This window comes from Crocodylus porosus, unplaced genomic scaffold, assembly GCF_001723895.1.
Source record: "Crocodylus porosus isolate Cpor-Errol unplaced genomic scaffold, CroPor_comp1, whole genome shotgun sequence".
Classification (NCBI taxonomy): domain Eukaryota; kingdom Metazoa; phylum Chordata; order Crocodylia; family Crocodylidae; genus Crocodylus; species Crocodylus porosus.
Window position 1 is genome coordinate 78,531,014 of NW_017728906.1, and position 24,197 is coordinate 78,555,210.

General features: G+C 45.3%; 1 protein-coding gene across 4 annotated transcripts in view; it reads right to left on the reverse strand.

Moving 5' to 3' along the window:
• The window catches only part of LOC109306132 (granulocyte-macrophage colony-stimulating factor receptor subunit alpha-like), a 39,101-nt gene extending 15,710 nt beyond the window's left edge, over positions 1-23,391 (reverse strand). For 2 of the 4 annotated variants that reach the window (XM_019529399.1, XM_019529400.1), the window contains exons 1-7: positions 23,292-23,391; positions 9,465-9,580; positions 9,160-9,293; positions 7,352-7,469; positions 6,105-6,231; positions 4,360-4,535; positions 1,419-1,567 (exon numbers count right to left, since the gene is read on the reverse strand). In XM_019529399.1, coding sequence (XP_019384944.1) covers positions 1,419-1,567; positions 4,360-4,535; positions 6,105-6,231; positions 7,352-7,469; positions 9,160-9,293; positions 9,465-9,580; positions 23,292-23,326 — 855 coding nt within the window. In that variant the 5' untranslated portion in view covers positions 23,327-23,391. Of the gene's footprint in view, positions 1-1,418; positions 1,568-4,359; positions 4,536-6,104; positions 6,232-7,351; positions 7,470-9,159; positions 9,294-9,464; positions 9,581-16,624; positions 16,750-23,291 lie in introns of those variants that run through there. The other 2 variants (XM_019529402.1, XM_019529403.1) reach the window with 2 other exon arrangements.
• Between the last annotated feature and the right edge of the window lie 806 nt (positions 23,392-24,197).

Genomic DNA, 24,197 nt, shown 5'->3' on the forward strand with positions numbered 1-24,197 from the left:
CTGGAACAGTCTGCCAGCGGAGGTGGTTCAAGCACCTACATTGAATACCTTCAAGAGTAAATTGGATGTTTATCTTGCTGGGATCCTATGACCCCAGGTGACTTCCTGCCCTTTGGGCAGGGGGCTGGACTCGATGATCTCCCGAGATCCCTTCCAACCCTAATGCCTATGACATCTATGAAATCAAGTTGCAGCAAGGGAAGTTTAGGTTAGATATTAGGAAGAACTTTCTCAGTAGGAGGGTAGTAAAACATCAGAAAAAGTGACCTAGAGCACTGGTGAAATCTCCATCTTTGGAGGTTTCCAAGACCCAGGTTGACAAAGCCCTGGCTAGGGTTATCTAGTTGGGGCTTGTCCTGTTTTGAGTAGGGGGTTGGACTACATGACCTCCTGAGGTCTCTTCCAACCCTCATTTTCTATACTTCTAGGATTTTAAGTTCTGTTTGAATACAGTCATAAAGGCAGAACTCTCTATATTTTAAGTACTCCCTTACTGGCCCCTTTGACTCATGTCTTCCAAACCAGGCTCTCTTCTTGCACATTCTATCACTTGTCAAGCTTTTCCCAATTTGCTAGGACATTTAATAGAGACTCATACACCATGGATCAGGTTCAACTCTGAGCACTTCCTGTGAGGAGCAACACCTGCTTTCCCCAGGATAGAATTTGGATCTACGAATGCCCTGTCATAGCCTTAATTTTATCTTTCTCCGCTGGGTAGCCTTGATTTAACCTTTTGTCCTTTACCTAAACCCTGAGGTAGCCACAGGGACCCAGGGCATTTTAAGAAAGGGAAGGCATGGGAGCAATTAAACAAGGATACCAGGCAGATTTTGACCAACTCAATGAAATAGTAGGTAAGGTCTAATGGGTAGACTGACTAATGGGTAAGGGGACTCAGGAAGCTCCCAGTTCATAAAGGATGAGGTTTCAGAAGCCCAGGAAGAATCTATGGATAAGAGAGGTAAAAACAACATTTTCACATTTTGGGATAGTGAACAGAATGCAAGATGAGTTTTTCAAACATCCCAAGGAAAAGCAAGTTGTAGTGTCAACTTTATTTTAAGGTTTCCCCAGGACCTGGGTGTTTATTAAGGGGACAGTAATGGTGAGAGAGAGAAATGGACTACCAGAAGGGAAATCACCATCCCCCCCTCCCCCCGAATATAAGAATAAGAGAATAAAAAAAGCCAAGAAAAAATATTGTGAGCATAAATAATTGCCATTTAAGAAAGACAGCCATGGGTTAGCAAAAGAGGCAATAGACTAGGTAACATTTGGGATGGTTGGATCTAAAAGGAAGGCTAATGCTACACATGAGGAATAACTCAGGACTGGAGAGAGAGGCTTATGTATTCTGTGTGTGTGAATGCAGAGGACAGACTAGCGTTGAGAATCATCTGCAAAATTACTCTTACCATAGCTGGTTTGCTTTGTATGTCAATGTTATATCGAAAACAATGATTCCTGTTTTTCTTGCTTGTACGGGGCGGTTCCCATTCCACAATACAAAGGGGAGGCTCTTCAGTACAGTTTACAGTGATATTTGTTGGAGCAGTAAGAAATTCTGAAACAAAACCATCTATATTACAATTGATAAAGGACCAGTTTGCCTTGGTAAAAGATACGGTCAGCAGCCTGGTCTGCAGTCACGTATGAGTGAATATATATCTATACTAGGTTAAACTGGAGCAATTTTTAACAGAAGTCTCTACAGTGCTTTATGTGATTCTCCAGTGCTTTATTTTATTTTATGAAATTCAGTGGTCCAGTCAGCCCAGTAAGTTTTGTGGTATTTATTTTTATATTACATTCAGATACTTCTACTCTAAGCTTACATTTCTAGTTTGCAACTGAGTGTGGTATTGACAACTTAGATCTCTGTCTCAGAAGTGAAGAGCTGGACATTTTTAACACAGTGACACTTGGGTCTAAATCCTAAATGGCATATATATGGCTACGTAACTGCAGCTTTTAGCACTTATACACAATTATGTACAACTCCCTGCAGTTAGATACCATCACTCTGAACACATATCAGCTGGAGGTAAAATGGAGATGGAGGACCCATCCATGTTTTAACCCAGAAGCCAAATGGTGAGGATACTTGTCCAGGGAACAGGGGGTTCTAGGCCTGTCTCATCTAGAGGGGGTTTGAACCTGCACTGCATACTATGCAGGCTGAAGCCTCTACACATCCCAGATCCTCTTCAGACCTCTTTTTAAAACTGGGCTATTGCATCTTGTATTTGCCTTTTCATTAAGCAAGCAGCCCTGGGAAATTTTTTAAATTTGGAAGAAAAGGCCTATGCTAGAACCTAAGATCCCTTCCCACCTACAATAGCATCCATATAATTGAGCCATATATACTTTGCTTGGTTTTCTTTTACCTGGCTCCATGTGTCTTCTTCCTTTGGTTGCCCAGAGGGCCAGCTTCAAGAAGACGGCTGGAGAGGAGCCTGAAAGCTGTCTGTATTATGGCACTTTTTGGAAAGCAAGTGATGAAGTTTCAGACTCTCCACGAGTGAGAGGGACCACATTCTGCTCCCTGAACAAGCACTCTAACTAGTAAGGTTTGGAGCTGCAACCTGCATCTAATCCCCTCTTGTTGTGGCTTTTCTGTGACTAGATTTTTGGGACTTACCTGCTCTTTTCCACATACAGGGGTGATCCTATTTCACCACACAGATGCCCTCTCTGAGTACAGTCCTACTGAGGATATGCAGGGGCAAGTAGGCTTGTGTGCCTGGAGCTGAATCAGAAGCTATGCATAAGTGATAAAAGCTGCAGTTATGTGCCTGTGTACATACCATTTATGCTCATGTAATGAAATAGGATTTAGTCCCTGGGCTTTGGGGCAATCAGGGAAGTATGGCATAAACCGATAGCACAACATCATCCAGCCTCACTATCTACTGTGCAATTTAATTGCATTCTAGTTACCTGCACAGTAACTGTATCTTCCTACATTATAACTACCATATTTTCTTGCATACCACACATTTCCAAATAAGACACATCTTGTTTTGGGAATGCAGAACAAAAGAAAACAAAAATCACTTGTCCTGCATCATGCCTGTGTGAGCCTCCATGCATGGAGCAGGTTCAGAGTCTTCTCTTCAGCATCACTCTCTCTCGTCTTGCAAACTATGCAGCTCAAGCTTTAACCATGTGATGACCATTACCAAATTGGCAACAGCTTTTGGATGGGCAGCCACAATATGTTTTAAATAGCTAGAAGTTATTTAAATAGAATTTGACCTTCCTTCATGGAGCCATTACAGCATCCTCATGCTTCCATTCTGGCATGGAAATCAGCTTCCTCAATTAAAATGTGCACCCCAGTTTTGGAGGGCTAATTTTTGGAGAAAAGGTATGTGTGGTATGTAGGTAAATTAAAAACCTTGAAAATGATAGAAAGCTAGTTCCTTTGGGGGTGCTAATACCACAGTACTGACAGGACTGTGAATAATGCTTCATATGCATTATGTGAATAATGCTTTGTATTAACAGCCCCCAAACTGAGTAGCCCCTCTGATTTTCACAGGTTGTGATAACTTGAGAGCTAAGCCTTGAAAATGAGGGTGGTTCCAGGACTGCTACTGACAACAGTGGGTACTTTGTAAGCAAGGATCCTGGTTTTCTCTGCTAAAAAAAAATCACCAATTTTCGGGTTAAAAAAGGTAACCCAAAATCCACATTTTTCCATAATCCCATATTTTTCCATAATCAAAAAGGAAAAGCTAGTAATAAATAAATATACATACAGTGGTGTTTCTTTTTGATTATAAAAAAAATGTGGATTTTGGGTTACTTTAAAAAAATCCCCAATTTTCAGGTTATCAGCAAAAACTAGGATCCCTGCTTATAAGCATTATTTACATTAAATCTGGGTAAGTGTATATTCTGGGTAAGACATTTTTCAGTCCTTTTCAGTACTTGGATGAAGGGCACTGTAGTTGAGAATAGTGACACCACTGAGTTTCAGAAGTACAATGTGTATTTCCAAACAAATTAAAAAGCTCTTGCCTTTCCTAACTAATTTTTTATTTAGGCAAACATTGCTGGATTAATTTGTACTTGGTTACAATTTGGAATTATATCTTTATAGTTAGAAAGACTAGAAAACACAGCTCTCTATAAATGAAAGCTGAAGAAGAATGCTGTAGAAGGCAGGGTCAAATTACACCTTAAAGATAAATCAGGTAGATATATATTTAGCACAAGGTTTCATGGGCTGAAGCTCCTTTCATTAGATGCTGCAGAAGGATATGCAGAAAGCAGTGTATAATTCTAAAACAAAGGGCAGGCTCTCTTCTATCTGCTGGGTGTCAGAGTGGAAAGAAACTTCCTGCTTACCAATTTCATGGAGCTTGATGTACTCATCATAAAACTGAATCTTTGATTTTTTGCTGGATCCATTCACCAGGAAGTAAACCGGATTAGTGTCTTCTATCATCACATCTTGAAACCTACATCCAGTATGTCTTCCATGTGCATCTTTTATGTAATGTTGGCATTCCATCTCATCTTTGCTGCAAATACCAAATTGTTTCAGTTAAAGCACTAAGGGCAAGAATCTACTTTTCCTATGGCACATCCATGTAGCACTTAGACCTTCATTCTGTTTCCCAGATTTGCAAGCTTCACTCATACCTCTGGGAGGCAGAACAGGCCTTAGACATCCATACTTTACTTAAGATTCCAATCTGTGTGACTAGCTTTGCCCAATATGGCTAGGTATCCATCTAGAGAAAGAGCATACTTTCTTCGTAATTCTTCAAAACTTTGATTGGTGTAAAGGTACAACTTGAGACTGACAAAAGAAAAGGAAGAGAGCACACCCACCATTTACCCAAAAGCCTCGTGCTTGGGACAGATGGCCCTGGAAACAGGAGTCTAACATCATTTTATCCAGTGGCTCTCTACTGCAAATTTAGTGCAGCATTAGGAGCAGGAGCCAGAATCCATGGATTTCTCCTTTCCAGGCTAGTGCTCTCCTCAATAGCCAAAGTATCAAGATCCCTCCCTCTTCTCTTTCTCCTTGGTTGCATCTACATGCAATTAATGTGCCTGAAATTTCTGGGCAGAGTTCCAGGCTCCCCCAGGTGCCAGCTCTGGGCTGGCAGGGGACATGGGGGCTGGTCCTGATCTCCACGGGATGGGAGAGCTGTGCCAGCAACCATAACAGCTCTCTTTGCCCCATGGAGATTGAACGGGCCCTGATATCCATGGGACTGGCAGGTGGTGTCCCACTGAGCTGTGACAGCTCTCCCTATCTCCTGTGGCCCCCTGCTACCTAAGCTAAGTGGAAGCAATTTTCACTCGGTCAGTGTTTACATGTGTGCTTTGGCACATTAGTTTAATGCACCAATTTCCAGTACTTGTATCTACAGGTACTTAGAAAATGGCAGACGAGACTAATCTGCTATGCAATAATTGCTGTGTACATGTAGACAGTGACACTTTACTGTGCATTATATTAATTTAATGTTCAGCAAAGCATCTCATGTTGCTGCACCCCTTGTGCCCCACATCTTTTCACATGTTGGTTTTCTAGAGGGCCAGCTTCAGTAGGAGAGGTGGAGGTTCAGTTGGCCCTGCCATTTGTTTAGGACATTTTGTTAAAAGTGAGAGATGTAGGTTTAAACAAACAAACAAAAAAAGATAAGAGAGGACTAGAAGTATAGGCTCATGCTTCCTGGGCAAGTGTCCTAACCACTAGCCTGTTAGGCAAACAGTTTGTTGCTTTCCCTCTTTCTCTATCAAAATAGTTTCTAGTCATGATTCAGAGATTTGCTCTGAATCCTTTAACTTTCCCAGGTAGATTTGGGTTAGATGGCACTTTCTCATGTTGGATTGCTTTTGAACATGTGTAAATCGCCAGGCCTAACTATGCACAGTGAAATCTGAGATAAATCTACATAAATGGCATTTATCATAGATCATAAACTTATACCTCTGGGAAGCAGCATTTGCCCAGGATAGAATCTGCCATCCAAGTGCATCTTTACAGGCACAATGGGCAGAGTACTTTTTGCCCTGAAAACATCATCTATCAAATCAGAATGCAAAATTTTCTTAAGCCAATGAAAATCATTTACTTTGAGAACTGGTAAAGAAAATATTGAGTATCTTCTGAAGCATTCCTGCCAGGAGTCCAAGTGCAATTCATGAAGGAAACATTATAAATCATACAGGTAAAATTTTCCACCGATGTTCCACTCAAACCTAAGAGCACAGGAGAATTTTATGACTAGTTATGCATTACTGGTTAGATTAACCAAGAAAACTAGAAAACTAATTGGCTGAGCAAAATAATGGTCAAAATAAGCAGATCTCTGTTTATGTTAGTTTGACCCTGAGAGGTTTTGAACATTAGCATTTTCAAGTGTTTAGTTTAAGCCCCTGATTGTAGATACTATATTTTTAAAAATTGCATCATATATACTTATTACCTGCAGATGAAGTTATGACAGTTGAAATATGGCTCATATTAATCATAAGTTGCTTCAGTGAAGATCCCGGTTGTAGTCAGAGTTTTATTTTGAAACTAGTGAATTGCCTGTCAACAATGATCGGGAATGGGGAAGAATGGAGCGCCACTACCCACCACATTGTACTGCGAGTGGTGGCGTGGTGGGGAGGCTTGCACGTGGCAGCCAGCACCACCCACTGCCTTGCTCTGCTGCCGCCCTGTGTCTGGCCCTCACGTCTGGAGTGCTGCCATGATGGTGGGGATGGGGGGGGGCAAGGCCAGCACTGCTGGCCTTAACTTTATCCATGGCTCTGCTTCTTGGAGGCAGCAATGGTGTGGGGTGGTGGCATTACGGCACTGGCCTTGCTACCTACCTCTGTGCTTCTATCCCCACCACCATCTAGCTAATTGCCTGTCAAGAATTATGGTGGGGATGGAGCACAACCATGATGGCAGGGACAGAGGGGATGGAGCAGGGGTGGTGAGGCCAATGCCATGCCCCCACCACCCTGTGCTGCTGCTGCCTCCAAGGAGTTGGGGGAGCACTCAGTCCCCTCCATCTCTGGTCCACCCCACTCCATTCCTGCTCCACCCCCAACATCCCTGCAGTTATGTTGGCGCTCTGCCATTCCACTCTATCCCTACCATTCCCTTCAGCCCCCTCCGCCAGCACCCCATGCTGCTGCCACCTCCAAGGAGTAGGGCTGGGGGCAGGGGGGAGTGAGGATAGCACTGCTGGCCTCCCCACAAGTCCTGCTCCTTGGAGGGGGCGGTGGTGCAGGGTCTGGGTGGGGTCTGTCTGTCTGATTGCCCTTAGATAGGGTAGTCATTTTTAACCAGATGCTCTAGCCTGCAGAGTGCTCTGAAAGTTACCTTCAGGAATAAATGTGCATTCACTTGAATATGAGACCATGTCATAGTTTCCTTCAACTCTAAAGATTGCTCCTTCATGTATAGGCCTCCCTGAAAATATGCAGTTTTTCTTGTCCTCCTGAAAGACAACATACATTTGTGTCAATCCTCTGTTTTTTCCATTCCTATTGTAGGTGGCCATTGCCCCAGGAATAATCCAATCAAAATGCCAGCTGCAGCTAGTGGGACAGCTCACAGTGGGCAAAGTTACAGATGTGTGTAAGTCTTGTGAGGGTCCAGGCCTATATTTGCTCTGTTCCCAGCTGCATTAATTCCTGAAGGAGAAATCCAGGGGGAACTACAGGCATTGGTGCCAGGGTTGTGAACAGTTTACTCTTTGGCTCCCCCAATACTTCTCTCCCACTAAAGTCCATGGAACTCCTTCATTAAAGAGCTTTAGCAGATTTTGTAGGGAACTATGGATAGCAGCAGTGTGCTCCCTTCTCTTCTGGAAGGGCAAAAGAAAATCTGCTTCATACAGTGCCCCTCCCACATGGGACATTGTGACCATGTGACTGAGCTCCTGCATCACACAAAACACTGAATGTCACTCAGTAATTCTTGCACCATGTTAAACTCTTAGGGTAGAAACATATTGCCAAGCTGAAGCAGATCAACTGTGGTGGGATCTATGTGTCACCCAACAAAGAGCATCAGCTTCACATGGAGGCATGGGATGCTGGGGATTACCCAACTCATACCCCAGTCCCTGGCAAGATTAATGCTGACCCATGCCTCTGCATGAGGCATGGTTCACTTCTGATCCCAGCATGGAGACACAGGGTGCCCAGGATTCACTAGGTCCCATGCTGGCATTACTCCATTTGCAGAGATGTGCATTTTTCTAGGTGGGAAAAGCAAGGCTTTTCCAGGGGATTGCTCCAGGGGATTGAGGGAACCAATCTAACCTAGTTTTCCTGACTTCAGGCACCTGAAGTCCTGGACTCCTTCCCAGGGTGCTGGGAGAGTGCAGACAGCTCTGGGCTTCTGACATTTTACCACCATAGACCAAGGAGATGGCCATAATGAAGTGGCACAATTTATCAGTAGCTTTTGTCATGCTACCAATGTAGCGTGACAAAGGGTCAGGACATCTATTTGTTTGGCATTTGTTCTATAGTAAAAGTTGTTATTATAACGATGCAAATATGACATCAAGCAATTTTTGTTTCTCCCCTTTCCCACAGCATCACAATGATATTGCTGGACCTAAATGGGATGCTCAGTTGGTCATTGCCTTGTCTCGCTCACTGAAAATCCCAGTGATTTTCAGAATCACTGCTTTTCTGAATATTGTCCCTCATTCTTAACTACATACAGAGACCTCCAGGAGGTGTTGGAAACAAAATGAGTAATCTTGTTGAATATTAAATGCATCTTTACAAGTGCTCCCGGGTGGGATCTTTAATTAGAGGGGCTCGTGTATTCAGTGTACTGCACTTCAAAACGGTGGTGGGGGGTGCTTTAACTAAAGCTCATTCAGCAAGCTTTAGTTAAAGTGCCCTCACCGCCATTTTGAAGCATAGGGATAATAATACACAAGACACAAAGGCTGATGGAGCACACTTATTGGCATGCTCCAGCAGATTTAATTAATCGAGTCTGCTCCAACATGCTGTAGTTACAGTACATCAGAGCTGCATCCCTGCACATATACAGGCACCCTGAGATTTGACCAGTCCTACACACATTCTTGTTTAAGAAATTAAGGCTATAAAAGGGAAAGACATAAGTAAGTGTTTCTAGCAGGAGGTGAGTAGCAAACTTACCTCTTTTTCTACAAAGCTGTTTTTTGTTTTCATAGTACATTGGTATTTGGTAATATTGAGACTGCTGTCCCAAGTCAGCTCTAGTCCTTTCAGATTCACCGTCAAGTTTGTAATGGGTGAGGTTGTCTCATTTGCTGAAAGTTTTATAAATAAATATCAGAAAGATGTGGTAAGTTCTCTCAAAGTTTTTAGGTGCAAAGGCATGGCACAGAAAACCAACCTTTGCTTCATTGCAAATATCCTAAGTGTGAAATGAAATGAAACTCAATTTTTTCAAATGCCTCAGATCAAAGGATTTCACTTACAGTATGTACACTGGATAGTAGCATGCACTGGATGAAATGGCAGGATGCACCAGATCATGGCAGACACACCTAAAGTGATCACCATGATGTTGCTTGGGAATAGACAGGAATAACACCTGAAGAAAAGGAAAGATGTTAGGATTAATTTGGGCTTCTGTAAAACTTGATTGTTTTTAAGAAAAGGAGCTGAATTCTGGCTAAGATTCTGCTTCAAAGGCTGCAGAAACTTTCCTGGTGCTCTAAATCCTTTTTTGTAGTGCATATAAAATACAAAGTGCAATGGGAGAGTGACAAAGAGATGACTGAAGGGAGTTTGGGGCAATGCCTGATATATTGACACACGGTAGTTAGAGCACTTTGCTGGGAAGTAAGAGATGCAGTTTCAAACCCTGTAAGCTGACGAGGCCCTAGAATATGGGTTTTCTGTATCCCAGGGAGGTGCCCTAACCCCACAACCACTTTGCTTATCACTACCATTTTACCCCTGGCAGCTCTGTGCACAGGTCTACATGGAATCCAAGTTGTGCGTAGGTTCCAAAAATTAAATTTACATATCTCTGTAAGTTACACACCTCAGTGTCATGGGGAAATATGATTTTGTCCTTAGCCTCCTTGGATGCATCTACATGAGATGTTTACTGTGGAGCTATAACCAACTCCCCATTAGGATAGTACTACTAAACACAAGTACTATGTTACAGTGGAGTTATTTACTCCACTACAATGCACATGTAAAAAACCTTTAGTATTTATTCTTGATGGGGTTGGCTGGGGCACAAGGGTATTTCAGTGCAGGGGCTGCCTGCTGGTAAGCCCAGCACCAAAAACACCTCCTACCCCAGCCAGCCCTCTGCAGCACATTGAGCTAGGTCAGAGCATCCCCAGGCTGGCAGGCTCCCTGCCAACCAGGATTGCTCATGCCCTAGCTAAACATGCTATGGTTTCATGTGCATGTGCAAATGTGAACTGCATCAAAGTTTATTCAGCCACCCTAATTGCATGTGTAGACGCACCCTCTATGTCTCAGTTCTGCCCTGCATCAAAGTTTAATAGCTTTTTCCTTCTCATCAAGGATACTGTCAAGTGTGTGATGTACTCCTGTACTATCATAAGGGCTATATAAGAATCTGAGATATCAGTCTGATTGTTGAATTTTTGGGTTTGGAGCATGTGAAAAGGATCAGGTGCATGGGGCATGTTCAGGGTATTTGTGCCAAGACATGCTGATGGATAGACATACTCTTAGATACGCAGGACAAAATTTGTCTGGGTCAGGCCAGGATGCCAAAGGAAGCACACGTGTGCAGCAGTGCGCATGAGCCCTTGGCTCCCCCCCCGACCCTACTGAGTGGAGCGGCAATACTGGTGGGTGAGGAGCCAGCAGAAGCCAGCAGCGGCAATCAAGTAAGCTGGGGCAGGGGAGGGAACTGGGCCAGTTGGGCTAGCTGTAGGGGATCAGGAAGGGGTTTTTCTCCCCTCCCGTCCCTATATAGCCACACCAGGTGGGAGCCACACTCCCGAGCCGCACGAACAGGCCCCGCAAACAGGCGCGCTCTTCTACTCTGTTTACCAGGGTGCCTTTGGAGTTACTAGAAACAACAGTCATAAACTGAAAGAGAATAGATTTCGATTGGACATCAGGAAGAAATTATTTATGGTTAGGGTTGCCAAAATATGGAACGGGCTTCCAAGAGAGGTGGTGCTTTCCCCTACCTTGGAGGTGTTCAAAAGGAGATTAGACAAGCACTTGGCTGGGGTCAGTTGACCCCAGAGAAGGGAGTTGGACTCGATGATCTGATTAGGTCCCTTCCGACCCTGGAAATCTATGAAATCTAGGAAATTCAGATACAAATATGATCATAAAATACTAAAGGTTCTTTATTTCACTGGTATAGAAACCCACACATTCCTTCTTGGAACAGTATGGGTCTTTCTTCTTTCAATATCTGTTTCTGTCAAATGTGTTTTTCTTCTTAGGAGAATTTCTACCAGGAAACAGATCAGACTATTGCATATTTTCCCCCTATTATGAAAACAAATCTGTTAAGGTTTCATGATGATTAACCTCCCCAGGGAACACTTGAATTACAGAAAAAGTAAGCACAAGGCTATATTCTGTGAATGGTTTTACCTTTCCACACTACAACTTGCAACCATTTCAAAAGAACAGGCTACAATCCAATTCCATTTTGAAGTGCAGACATAACCATCCATCATGCTATGCTGGAAACCTTTGTTACAACTTGAGAGTACCCAGATAACTGGAAAAGTAGAACAGCTATTCTGCAAGATGAAACTGAGCCCAGGTCAAGACAGCTATGATGTCTGACATTGAACTTGATGTTACTGCATACATTAAAAAAAAAGTGCGAATCATTTCCTTTTGGGGAGTCATTGTTACATAGCATGAATGTTGGTTATCAGGATGTGACTTTACAGAAGGGTCCATGTGACTAACACAGAGCAGAAAAACTGAACAGAAAGTTTTAAAAATTAGACAGAACACATGCTTTCTGTTTTCCAACCTGCTTCACACATATCTGAGAGAACTATTCTATATGTTGGAGAAAATTGTAGAGAAGAATAGGGAGAGAAAGAGAGGGACAAGTAGGGCATCAAGGCTAACGGTAAGATAAGAAGGGTGGGGTAAATACAGTTATGCAGTTCAGTTAGTAAGTCAGATTATCTATTATAGCTTTCTAAAATGGCATGGGGAAACTTTTATCTCCACATGTGGTAGAAACAAACACTTACATATTTCCATGATGTGAAATGTTCAATATTATAGTACTTAAGTGAAATTAAGAGCCAGGATTTATAAACAAACATTGAACTGCCTCCTGTATCTGAGTACAATGGGTCATACTCGCTTCCATCTATTAGGTATATAAATGGACATAAATCTCAGTGCGTGATACTATTCCACCCAGCTCAGGTGGTGAGAATGCACCAAAGCCTCTGCTTTTGTAACATACTACTGTCATATAACCCTTTAAGACTGAAGTCATTAAAAAGTAATAATAAAAAGAAGAGAAAGGAAAAGAGAAACAGATACCTGTTTTTCAGGGACTTGAGTAGGTTGGAACAGGATCATACTTAGGAGCGTAAGTACACTTATATGCCTAATAGGTAGATGAGAATCTGACCCCAGATACAGCCTGTGCAATGATATCCATCTTACCAAGTGCAAGCGAAAGTGTTCTACAAATTTCCATTAGATTTTTTTAAACCATTGAGGTAGCAGCATTTGTTCTCCAGAAGAACTCCAGCAGCTCATCCGGAGAACTTATATGCAGCCTGGCAACAGAGAGGGAAGAGCACATTTCATTGGTGGAGGAGGACAGGCCAGGCCTCACCAAGGTGGGAACAACTGAGACAACCGCCACCAAAAAAAGCACTGGGCAGTGGTGGTTGGAGACTCCCTTCTGCGGGGGACAGAGGGAGTCATCTGCCCACCTGACCTGTTGTCTTGGGAAGTATGCTGACAGATCAGAGATATGTCATGGAGGGTTTATTGAGACTCATCCAGCCCTCTGACCACTACCCTATGCTGCCCATTCATGTGAGCACCAATGATACTGTCAGGGGAAACCCTGAGGAGATCAAAAGTGACTACAGGGCTCTAGGGGCAAGGGTGAGCAGGTCTGGGGCTCAGGTTGTTTTCTTGTCGATCCTTTGGGCAAGGGAAAGGGCCTGTGCAGGAATGAGTGCATCCTGCAGATCAACACCTGGCTATGCAGGTGGTTTCACCAGCAGGGATTTGGCTTCTTGGAACACCAGCCCATCGTCAAAGAAGAAGGATTGCTGGGAAGAGATGGGATCCACCTGACAAAGAGAGGGAAAAGCATCTTCGCAGACAGGCTTGCTAAACTAGTGAGGAAGGCTTTAAAATTATGTTTGCCTGGGGATGGAGATCAAAGCCCTGAGCTAAGTGGGGAAGTGAGAGACCTGGAGGAAGAGCAAGTGGGAGGGGGCAACAGGGAAGGTGCTCTCATACTTCCTGAGATATCAGAGCAATTGATTAGTTACCATAGGTGCCTGTACACGAGTTCGCGGAGCCTGGGAAAGAAGCAGGAAGAATTGGAAGTCCTTGGACAGTTACAGAACTATGGTGTGATTGGAATAACAGAGACTTGGTGGGATAGTTCACATGACTGGGCCACTGTCACAGATGGATACAAGCTGTTCAGGAAGGACAGGCAGAGGAGAAGAGGAGGAGTTGCTGCACTTTATGTAAAAGAGCTGTATGACTGCTCAGAGCTCCAGTATGAAACTGGAGATAGGCCTCTGGGTTAAGGTTAGAGGGGAGACCAATATGGGTGATGTTGGAGTGGGGGTCTGATATAGACCACTGCGATCAGGAGGAAGTGGTGGATGAGGCCTTCTTCAAAACAGCTAGCAGAAGTTTCCCAGTCATAAGCCCTGGTTCTCATGGGGGACTTTAGTCACCCTGACATCTGCTGGGAGGGCAATACAGCAGTGTGGAGGCAACCTAGGATGTGTTTGAAGAACATTAGGGATAACTTCCTGGTGCAAGTGCTGGAGCAGCAAACTAGGGGCTGCGCTCTTCTTGATCTGCTGCTCACAAACAGGGAAGAATTGGTTGGGAATGTAGCAGTGTATGGCAACTTGGGCAGCAGTATGGCAACTTGGGCATCACAAGATGATTGAGTTCAGGATCCCAAGGAAAGGAAGGAAAGAAAGCAGCAGAGTAAAGACCCTGGATTTCAGAAAAGCAGACTTAGACTCATTCAGGGAAATCAAAGGCAGAATACCCTGGGAAGCCAGACTGATGCGAAAAGGAGTCCAGGAGAGCTGGCTGTATTTTAAAGAAGCCTTACTACAAGTACAGGAACAAGCCATCCTGATGTGCAGGAAGACGAGCAAGTATGGCAAAAGACCAGCTTGGCTTAGCAGGCAACTCTTCAGTAAACTAAGTCACAAGAAGGAAGCTTATATAAGAAGTGACAAATACATAGGGAGGCATATAAGAGCATTGCTCGGGCATGCAGGGGTGAAGTCAGGAAGGCCAAAGCACAACTGGGGTTGCAGCTTGCAAGGGATGTGAAGGCAACAAGAATGGTTTCTACATGTATGTTGGTAGCCAGAGAAAGATCAGAGAAAGTGTGAGTCCCTTACTGAAAAGAGGGAGGCAACTTTGTGACAGAGGATGCAGAAAGGGCTGAAGAGCTCAATGTCTTTTTTGCCCCAGTCTTCACAGCCAAAGTCATCTCCCAGACTACTGCACCTGACAGCACAATTTGGGGAGGAGGTGAGAGGCCAACAGTGGTAAAGAAACAGATTACGGACTATTTAGATGAGCTGGACGTGTACAAGTCCATGGGGGCATATGGGATGCCCCAGAGGGTGCTGAAGGAGTTGGCTGATGAGGTTGCAGAGCCTTTGGCTATCATCTTTGAAAACTCGTGGTGATCAGGAGGAGTCCTGGATGATTGGAAAAGGCAAACATAGTGTCCATATTTAAGAAAGGGAAAAAGGAAGTTCCAGGGAACTACAGACCAGTCAGCTCCACCTCAGTCCCTGAAAAAATCATGGAGCAGATCCTCCAAGAATCCATTTCTAAGCACTTGGAGGAGAAAAAGGTGATCAGGAACAGTCAGCATGGATTTACCAGGGGCAAGTCATGCCTGACTAACCTGATTGCCGTCTATAATGAGAAGACTGGCTCTGTGGATGCGGGGAGACCAGGGGATATGGTTTACCTTGATATTAGCAAGCTTTTGATATAGCCCACAACATTCTTGCAGGCAAGCTAAGGAGGTAGGGAGCTGGATGAACGGACTGTAAGGTGGACAGAAAACTGGCTGGAGCATTGGGCTCAGAGAGTAGTAATAAATGCCTCAATATCTAGTTGGCAGCCAGTATGAAGTAGAGTGCCCCACGGGTTGGTCTTGCGACCAGTTTTGTTCAAGATCTTCATTGGTGACCTGAAAGATGGCATAGAGTGCACCCTCACCAAGTTTGCAGATGACAACAAGCTGGGGTTGGGGGGAGAGGGAGAGAAGGCAGGGGGGTAGTAGATATGCCGGAGGGTAGGGCTAGGATTCAGAGTGACTTAGACAAATTGGAGGATTGGGCCAAAAGGAATCTTATGAGGTTCAATAAGGACAAGTGCTGCACTTAGGATGGAACAATCCCATGCACCCGTACAGCCAACTGGCTGGGCAGCAGCTCTGCAGAAAAGGACCTAAGGGTTACAATGGCCAATAAGCTGAATAAGAGCCAACAGTGTGCCCTTGTTGCCAAGAAGGCTAATGGCACACTGGGCTACATTGGTAGGAGTATTGCTAGCCGATCAAGGGAAGTGATTATTCCCCTCTATTCAATACTGGTGAAGCCACATCTGGAGTACTGGTGGGCGGCCCCCAACAGAGAAAGGATGTGGACAGATTGGAGAGAGTCCAGTGGAGGGTGACAAAAATGGTGAGGGGGCTGGGGAACATGACTTATGAGGAAAGGCTGGAGGGAACTGGGCTTGTATTTAGTCTAGAGAAGAGGAGACTGAGAAGAGATTTAAATAACAGCCTTCAACTACCTGAAGTGGGGTTTGAAAGAGGATGGAGCTACACTGTTCTCAGTGGTGGGAGATGACAGAACAAGGAGCAACAGTATCAAGTTGCAGCAAAGGAAGTTTAGGTTAGTTATTAGGAAGAATTCTCTGACTAGGAGGGTAGAAAAATACTAGAAAAGGTTTCCCAGAGAGGTGGTGGAATCTCCATCCTTGGAGATTTTTAAGATCTGGCTAGACTAAGCTTTGGCTGGGATGATCTAGTTGGGGATGGTCTTGCTTTGAGCAGGGGGTTGAACTAGATCACGTCCTGAGATGCCTTCCCGCCCTGATTTTTTTATGATTCTGTGGTTTACTGTGGCTTAAAAAAAAGAAAGGTGTTGAATGAAATAGAGCAATGCACAGTGGAAAAAGCCTTGGCATCATCTTTATTGGACATTGCAGTAGTGTTGAAAAGTTGAGTACTCTTTTACTGATTTCTTAGAAATATTTCAGTTATATGGGAAAATATAAACAGATCCTAAATACTTTGTCTCAGCCTCTCTCAAGCAAAAAGTATGCTCATTCAAGACATTTATTCCACTGAAAACATTTATGACAGATGAAATCATAAATAGACAAAAATTCCTACCTTCTCAAAAACTCCTTTATTTCATTTAACAGAATGTTGCAAGAATGATGCCCAGTGAGGACTGCAATGCTCAGGTCTGACGCTGGAACAGCAGAGCAATAATATAGTTTCTACTTTGTCACTGTGTAGTAACTTTAGTTCTTCCTTACATAATAGGAAGTCTTGTGACAGCATTACTTAGTCACTATTTCCCTTAACTCTCAACTTCCTTTAACTCTCAACACAGTCCACCCATACAGTGGAATACAGTTGGTGTTTGGATTAGTGAGAAAAAATTGTGCCACTGATCAAAGCAGGTAGAGCTCCACCACTGTTAGTTCCAGCCCTGAGAGCATTTACATCTTCAGCCAGTTAGTTCAGGTGTTTAAGGATTTAGACACCTATGGGCAGATTCTATTTCACCTATGGAACTTCAAAGTAGACTTAGGAATTTATGAGCAATCTTATTCCTCCTGCCCAACATGAACAATCTATCAATACACCTATTTTTGCAACACCGTCATTCTGCCTTTAAGAGTGAGCCACAGAAAAGCAGCAAATAGAAAATTGTTTTTAACTTGATTTTGTCCCCTAGTTCAGAGCCATAGGAGGTTAACCGCAGTGAGGGCATGGAGCATGGATAATAGGAAAGCATGCTTCTGTGGTCTCCACGGTCTTGTAGCCCAACAGCTCTGCTCCCAGCATCAAGCCACTGAGGGTTAACTGCAGCAACAGCATGCAGCCTGCAGAACCATGCCTCCCTGCACTCCTCGTCCTTGCCATGTGGCAGCTCAACTGCTTGTCACCAGAGTTTATCTGTGGTGATGGGGAAGCCTCCACCCCTTGCTGCCAGGGGTTATCTGTGGTGATGCCTTCCTCCCTTCATCTAGGGGAAAAGGGCCAGACAGGCATGGAAAATTCCAGTTCAATTAAATTCAGTTTACCTTAAGTTAAGATTTCCCATGTGTTGTGCTGAGCTTAAAGGCATAGGACAGACCCCAGCAAGGCTTGGGAGCACTGCGATGGAATAGGGGCCTTGGGATTTGGTTTGGCATGGCTTTTTGCAGGCAACTGCATGATCTTGTCAGCTCAGCACTCATCATCCCCCTTCTTAGGGTGGGACAAAACTATGGAAGATTCAGGTGGAGAGCGGGGAGGGGAACTGAGTCCCCCCCAAATCTCACTATGTGGGACAGGGCCATGGGAGTTGTGGGGGAAGATGTGGATGTGGGAGGGTGGGTGGGTATGGGGGATTTGCAGTGTGTGTGTGGAAGGAAGTTGTGGGGGAACTGTGGGTATGGGGATGTGGGGTGTGTAGAGAGGATGGTGGCTGGGTGTGTGTGTGGGGGGTGTAGGTGTGAGATGTGCATGGGGAAGTATGCGTGCATGTGTATGGTGGGGTGTGTGTGGGCCCTGGCAAGCTCCAGGAATGGTGAGCCCCAGGACTGCACATGGCCAGGCTACTGGCTCCATCATGGGGACTCACATGCCCAAACCCTGTGTTGCTGAGGGAAGCCCCAAAGTTGAAGCTGGAAATGCAGTTCATGGGGCTTGACTGGGGTGGCAGGGAGCAGGGGGGAGCCAGCCTGATTCCCTGTCATTCCTCATGACCTGTGCAAGGTAGTGAGTAGGTCCAGGCCATCAAGTGCATCGCATAGAGCTCCCCACAGAGGCACATGGCTCAGGTGGAGAACCTGGGAACTTGTATGCGAGCCCCAGGAGCCTTGTGCAATGGAACCAGGTGGACTCTGCCAGCCCAGGCCCTGCACTCCCACTGCTGCCACTGCTTCCCCTGCTGACCTGCCTGCCCCCACTTCTGCATTGCTTCTGTACCTTCCTCCCTACTGCTTCCACCCTTACTCTGCTCACTACCACCACTTTCCACCTGCAGGACTAGGGTTGGGGTGTCCCTCAGGTGAGGGCAGGAGTGCAGCACACACTGCCCTCGTGGGGCTGAGCTCTGCTCATTCCCATGCCAACACAGCAGGCAAAGCCTGGGGCTGGGCCAGATACAGTGAACTGATAGGCAACAATCCTTGGGTGGCATGAAGTCACTTGCTGGGCTGGATCCATCCCATGGGCTATATTTTGCCCACACCTGTTCTAGGGGCTACCCTACCACAAGCAGCCCTACCACTGTGACCACAAAGCTCAGTAGGGTGCAGTTGTCAGTCACACCAAGAACCCACCTCCATATTATCCTGCCCTGGCAATCCTGATGTTACATGCCCCTCCTGGGGCATGGGCATCCAGCCCCATTCCTTGCCCCTTTTGGGTTACAGACTAGGGCTGTGTGAAGCTTTGGTCCCTGATTCAATTCAGCACAGATTTGGCCCAATTTGATGGCTGAATCTCTGAACCTGAATCAAATCAGAAGACTCTTTAATTTCTCCGAATCGAATTGGAACCCTTTGAATTGATTTAGAGAGATTCGGAAAGATTTGGTGATTCAGACATAGACACAGCATTAAATTTTTTTTCCTACATATCTCAAGGTACCAGGTGGCTCATGAATGCTGCGGTGGTGGGGCTGCTGGAGCTTCCCACAGAAGCATGGGGGACTCCCCAGCACGCTTGGCAGCAGACTCAGAAGTACATCAGAAGCCCCAGAAGCCTTGGAAGTGCACTTCCAGGTCTGCTGGGGAGTTTGCTGCCCCACCCCACCTCCCTGGCTTGGCAACTGGTGCCTCCTGGGTCTGGGGGGGGGCACCTAGAGTCCCCCCATGGCTGATTGCTGAGCTAGGGGGCCGAAGGAGGGCCCCCTCATGTGATCCCCAGCAGACCCGCCTGGAAGTGGACCAGAAGTACTTCTGGTCCACTTCTGGGTTTGCCGCCAACCTCTCCCCTCCCCCCCACCCCGCACTCCTGCGGGACGCTTCATCTGCCCCAGCATTGCAGCATTCATAAGCCATGGTTGGTACCTCAAGGTATGTAGAAAAAACATTTAAAGTTGCGTCTATGGCCAAATCGTTGATTTTCTGAATCAGCATTGAATCTTCAGATTTGGATTCGGCCAAATAGAAACAGAGACAGTGATCTGATTCAATGAACTGAATCTCTGTCCCTGATTCAGGCCAAATCTGAATTAAATACAGCCCATTTCACACACACACTACAGACCTACAGACCTCTTGGCCAGGTCCATCTCACCCCTAGGCCCTCTGGACCCAGCTTTCTTCCCTTGGTCTCTGGGCTCCCACACTCAACCCCTCATTAGGCTCCAGATCCCTCCACATGTCACACAAACACAGCCCCCCACTCTGGGCTCATCCAGACCCCTAAATAGGTCCCCAGACATGCAGTACCTCTCTCAGGGCTACAGACCCCATACTGGGTCCTCTGAAACCTCCTTCCCAGACCTCCAGGCTTCTTACTGTTTTCTCCCTGCTGGCATTGAGGAGCTGCAGCCTTCCTGCCAGGCAATATGTCCTCACCAGCTTCCAGAATCTCACTGTCAGCTGCTTGCAGGGTCTGGGCTTATATCCTACATAATCCTAGCCCTCCTTTAATCAGGGGAGTCTTAGCTACCACCCATGGGCTCCTGGGGTCATATTACCCCATATTCAGCTCTGGCCCCACCTACAGGCTGCTATGGCCTCTGAAAGGGGCAGATGCCTTAAGCATCCTGCTACACCCCCCACCCAGGGTGCATGACCCTCCCACACTACCCCTGATTTTATCTTGCCTCATCCGCAGCCTTCCCTGGAGAAGGCAGTGCTGCTGGGATTTGTTGGAGCAGGCAGGCATGGGCCCAGTCTATTGGGCTCAGCCAGGGCCTCTTAAGGGCCCAGCCCTTTACCACCACCCATAGTTCATAAACACATGAGAAAGTCTTGGTTTTTTTCCCATTTCCTGAATTTGATATAAAATATCAATGCTTTAAATACTGATATAAAAACTCTTTATATAACCTTAAAGAATTATAGGAGACCAAGGTGGGATGATGCTCAACCTTCCTTCTTCCTTGTTGTACCAGCCCTCTCACTTCCCCACTGTCACCACAGCCAACGGCTGTGCCATCCCTCCCTGTGCCAGCCAGGACCCTCTACCTCCACCTCCCCCTCCTGGCCACTTCATTGTGTCTCAGTTTATCTGGTCCTACAAACTTCTCATCCCTGCCCTGGTGTGTGCTATGCCATGCAATGAGCATGCTGGTTCTCAGACCTGTGCTATGACCTGTGGCTATGTCTCTCTTCCCCCAGCTTCCTGGGCCAGCACAGCTCCCCCATCGCAGCCACAAGACCCCTCACTACCCCTCACCCAACTCCCCTTCCCCTTCCCAACCAATCCCAATTGTCTGTGATGCATGCAAAATTTTGGTCCTTTAATTTTAAAATAAAGATTTTTTTTACACTATTCTCACTTTACTTTGTAGCAGGAACTGAACTAATGTAGCTGATGTTAACATAGAGTGCAATAATAGTGAAATGTAACCATAGATTCATAGAAATAGAGTCAGAAGTGACCTTGTAGATCATCAAGTCTGACCCTCAGTCCTGGGCAGGAAAGAAAACCAGGCTCAAATGACCCCAGCCAGGTAGACATCAAGTCTCCTCCTAAAGACCCACAGGGTAGGAGCCAGCACCACTTCCCTTGGAAGTTGGTACCAGATCCTAGCCACCCTGACTATGAAGTAGTGCCTTCAGATGTCTAGTCTTAACCTACTCTCTAACAATTTGTGGCTGTTATTCCTTGTTACCCATTGTGGCCATTATTCCCTGTCAATAATGACTCCCAAGATCTCTTTCTGCCACTGTGCTCTCGAGAAGGGAGTTTCCCAGCTTATAAGTGTGCTGCTGGTTCCCACTGCACTCCCTGGACTTGTCAGTATTGAAACCCATCCTATTTTCATTAGCCCACCCCTGTAACCTGTCCAGGTCCTGCTGTAATCTGTCCTTTCCTACTAGCATGCCCACCTCACCCCAAATCCTGGTATCATCAGCAAATTTAAACAGGCTACTTTTTATCCCATCATCCAAGTCACTAATAAAGAAATTGAACAGTGCAGGCCCAAGGACCAAGCCCTGGGGGACTCCACTGCCCACTTCCCTCCAGGTCGAAAAAGACCCATCCACTACTACCCTTTGAGTACGACCCTTCAGCCAATTTGCAATCCATCTGACTGTGTAGGCATCAATGCCACAGTCACCTAATTTTTTGATAGGAACAGGGTGGGAGACAGTGTCAAAGGCCTTGCTGAAGTCCAGAAAGACTACCGTGAAACCTGCGTCCAATGCTTTTGTGACCTGATCATAGAAGGCAATCAGGTTGGTCTGACAGGACCTGCCCCTAATGAAACCATGCTGGTTGCCCTTGAGCATTATCCCTGCTGCTGGTCCATCACAGATGTGCTCCTTGATGATCTTCTCAAAGAGTTTCCCCAGGATTGAAGTAAGACTAATGGGCCTACAGTTGCCATGTTAGTCTTGTCCTGTAAGAAACTTGAAAACTCCATTTTGTATCCTTCTGCTTGACATAAGTGAATGAACTCTGCATAGCCTTTATGTACAAGTATGTGTAAAACGGTGAATAGTGAGAGAATGGCATAGAGATGGGAAAAGAAGATTTAACTGTTTATGTAAGCAAGAAGGCACCAAATGTAAGTTACCAGTCAGTAAACTAATTAATGAATAGCTGAAGAATCCCTTTGAGGCCAAGCACAAAGAAGATAACGAGGAGGAGGAATGCACCCATCCTGCCAGATGGGCAGCAAGAACACTCCAAGTCTAAGATACCAACTTTGATGACCAAACTGACCTCGGGCTGAGATAAGCTGAAGATGAACAAAGAACAACTGCAAAAACAGAAGCTGGGTATGGAAAAGCCCCAAAGTGCTGAAACAAAGGATGCCAATCCCCATAAAAGAAGACTTAAGAAATGGCAAGTTGAGTGAGTCTCTCTGTCAACTGCTGTTTCATCAGAGCACAGATATGTCTGTTTCACCCTGCTCCAAAGCTGCTATCCCCAGGATCTTTCTTTCTCATTAAGTCCTGGTCCAGCCACCCAGTGCCATTATTGAACAACTGCTGCTGGTACCTATAATGTCTGAATGGAATGGTTGTATTGTGTGTGTCTGTGTGATGATTTGTGTGTGTCTATATGACTGCTGTGTCCAAACCTCTATGTCTAATTTATGTAATCAATATACATGGCATTTTGCTTTATCCCCCTTTATGAAGTCTCACTCTTAATTTGGCAATGGGTAATTTAAAGTAACAACTTCACTCTCCACCTTTATTTCAAACAGTTTTTCAAGATTTCTCCCCTCCCACCCTCACCCCTTTCTCCCTTCCTGCTGCTGCAGAGGGAGGGAAGTCACAGATCCCATGCTGGTTTCTCAGCCTCTGAGCTACATGCCACTCTCCTCATCCTCTCCCACGCCATAGCTCCTGCCGATGTCCATGCTCATGCTGGGCAGGCTGTTTAGGGGAAAATCATAGTTGTGCAGGTCTGAGACAGCATTAAGCCTTAACATGTGACTGCTCTGAATCTGTTCTAACTTTAAGACAGCATAACTTCCCACAGATTTAGAATGGTATTAAGGTAACCTATAACAGTACGCTTCAGCACTCAGTTTTTTCAGAGACTCTAGCAGCACGGTGGAACAGGATTGCTTTTAGGCACTTAAATCCATTTACACCCCTAACAGAGCAGCACTTTACAATGATAGCCACATATTACATCTTACCAAAGGAGTTCCTGTGAAGAGATACATCGCTTCATGCCTAGTCTGGCTTTTGGCTGACTTTCTGTTGGACCCTAAGTAGAAGCTTTATTTTTTATCTGTACAATCCAGATAGATAGTTTCTCTTTTTCAGTGTTTTATTTCCTCATTTCTTTAGGGTTTCAGTTCCTGGCTTGCATCAGTAATAGGATGTCAGCATGTTCCCCAGGAAGAGACTTTACTGTAGCAGCTTACAGAAGCTCCTAGGCCAAAAGTAATTACGGGAGCAGAAAGAGAACCAGTTAGAGGGAACCTGACTTTGAGTTACTGCCCTGGGAGGGGAAGAAGAAGGTTGGAAGCCTGTATTCTTATACTGTCTCCTAGTACAACTTATGCATTTTATCAGATACAACTTAATGCACAATGTCTGAAGAACTTTTGGAGAAGATTCCTAGTCTCCTACATAGGGATTTCTTTGTAGTGTATAGCACTTTTCATTGGTTTATGGAGGCACTGTGCAACTAGAGTAATAATCTGAGCAGAGGAAGAGGAGTGCTAAAAGCTGAGCTGTGTACATAATTCATTTTTGGGTAGCAGGCAGACCTAGAAAGATAACAACAAACCCAGATAAAAAAGAAACTTTAGTTCTCCCAAGGCAGACAAAGTTCTTTGGGTGAATCTGATATCTTTTATTAAACCAACTAAATAGTTGGAAAACAATTTTTAAGCAAGCTTTCAGGTTCAAAAACCATTCGTCAGGCTGAGGAAGTTTCAGCAGTTGGTATGTGCTCTTCCTGGATGGAATGCGAAGTAAAGAAGCCAGAGGCTGGGCTGGTATGCATACAGCACAGGTAGTCAGTGAAGATGTAGACTGAGGAGTCAATGGGTGAGAGACAGGCTGGGGGGGGAAGGGAGAGAGAAGGGGGATGA